At 63.4% G+C, this 1,745-nt stretch overlaps 1 protein-coding gene across 1 annotated transcript; it reads left to right on the top strand.

Annotated features, from left to right (window-relative positions):
* The first annotated feature begins 267 nt into the window (after positions 1-267).
* Positions 268-1,307, top strand: KCNK3 (potassium two pore domain channel subfamily K member 3). The gene has a single exon (XM_064295146.1). It carries the CDS (start codon positions 310-312, stop codon positions 1,180-1,182), a length of 873 nt encoding a protein of 290 aa, XP_064151216.1. The 5' UTR covers positions 268-309; the 3' UTR covers positions 1,183-1,307.
* Positions 1,308-1,745: the final 438 nt, after the last annotated feature.

A 1,745-nucleotide genomic window follows, 5' to 3' on the forward strand; every position in this document is an offset into this window, starting at 1 on the left:
CCAAGGCTGTTTCCTCTTTCCTTCCTACCTACCTTATGGAGCCCTCGCAAAAGTAAATAAGAAAGCATAAGAAACGGGACTAGCACACTGCTTGGGGACAAGGGAGTGCCATGTTTGTCATCTTCCCTTTGGCTAGAAGGAACAAGACCCACAATCTGCAAGGTGGGGGTGATGGAGAGGAGAGAAAAGGGGAAAGGCGGAGGGTTTCTGGAAGGCAGTCCAACAGCATGTGCTTTCTCTCCTCTTCCCCCGCTTCCCTCAGGCTACGGCCACGCGGCTCCCAGCACGGATGGCGGGAAGGTGTTCTGTATGTTCTACGCGTTGCTGGGCATCCCGCTCACGCTCGTCATGTTCCAGAGCCTGGGCGAGCGCATCAACACCTTCGTGAAGTACCTGCTGCACCGCGCCAAGAAGGGGCTGGGCATGCGGCGCGCCGACGTGTCCATGGCCAACATGGTGCTCATCGGCTTCTTCTCGTGCATTAGCACGCTGTGCATCGGCGCTGCGGCCTTCTCCTACTACGAGCACTGGACCTTCTTCCAGGCCTACTACTACTGCTTCATCACGCTCACCACCATAGGCTTCGGCGACTACGTGGCGCTGCAGAAGGACCAGGCGCTGCAGACGCAGCCGCAGTACGTGGCCTTCAGCTTCGTCTACATCCTCACGGGCCTCACGGTCATCGGAGCTTTCCTCAACCTCGTGGTGCTGCGCTTCATGACCATGAACGCCGAGGACGAGAAGCGCGACGCCGAGCACCGCGCCCTGCTCACGCGCAACGGGCAGGCGGGCGGCAGCAGCGCGGGCTGCGGCGGGGGCGCTGGAGGCAGCGCGCACACCACCGACACCGCCTCGTCCACCGCGGTGGCTGGCGGCGGTGGCTTCCGCAACGTGTACGCCGAGGTGCTGCACTTCCAGTCCATGTGCTCGTGCCTGTGGTACAAGAGCCGCGAGAAGCTACAGTACTCCATCCCCATGATCATCCCGCGGGACCTCTCCACGTCCGACACGTGCGTCGAGCAGAGCCACTCGTCGCCGGGAGGGGGCGGTCGCTACAGTGACACTCCCTCGCACCGCTGCCTCTGCAGCGCGGCGCCGCGCTCCGCCATCAGCTCCGTGTCTACGGGCTTGCACAGCCTGTCCACCTTCCGCGGCCTCATGAAGCGCAGGAGCTCCGTGTGACCGCCCCGCGGGCCTGGCGCACTGGGAGCGCGGCAGGGCCGGGCAGGGGCCGGGCGGGAGGCTCCTGCCCCAGAGCAGCAGCAGGGGTCGTCGAAGAGGAAGCCCAGCAGCCTTCGGCCCCGTGGGGCACCTCCCACACCCCTCACCACCCTCCGCCCTGCATCTCCAACTGTGCCTGCTCGCACCAGCCGGCAGGAGCCCGGGCTCCGAGGAACCCCCGGAGCCCCCATCTGCGCCCTGCAAATTCTGAGAAATGTGAAACTTGGGGGGGTCCAGGGGCGGGAAGGCAGAAGCTGGGAGTCTCCCCCATCCCTTTGGAAATCTAAGGAGCTCCTCAGTCCTCAGAGGCCCTGCTGGTCCCCAGGCCCCCACCTCCGGAGGTGACTTGTGTTCCGTGTACATTTGCATTCTATTTATACCTCTGTCCTGCCAGGGCTCCACCTTCCCTTGGCTCCAAAAGCCAGGGTGTCTTTGTCCGGGTCACCCCCTCAACTCACTTCCCCTCCTTATCCCCCGCTGTGTCTCCCAACCTCCCACTACCTTTTGTGTTGTTTTGCATGGCT

This window comes from Loxodonta africana, chromosome 12, assembly GCF_030014295.1.
Source record: "Loxodonta africana isolate mLoxAfr1 chromosome 12, mLoxAfr1.hap2, whole genome shotgun sequence".
Lineage (NCBI taxonomy): Eukaryota > Metazoa > Chordata > Mammalia > Proboscidea > Elephantidae > Loxodonta > Loxodonta africana.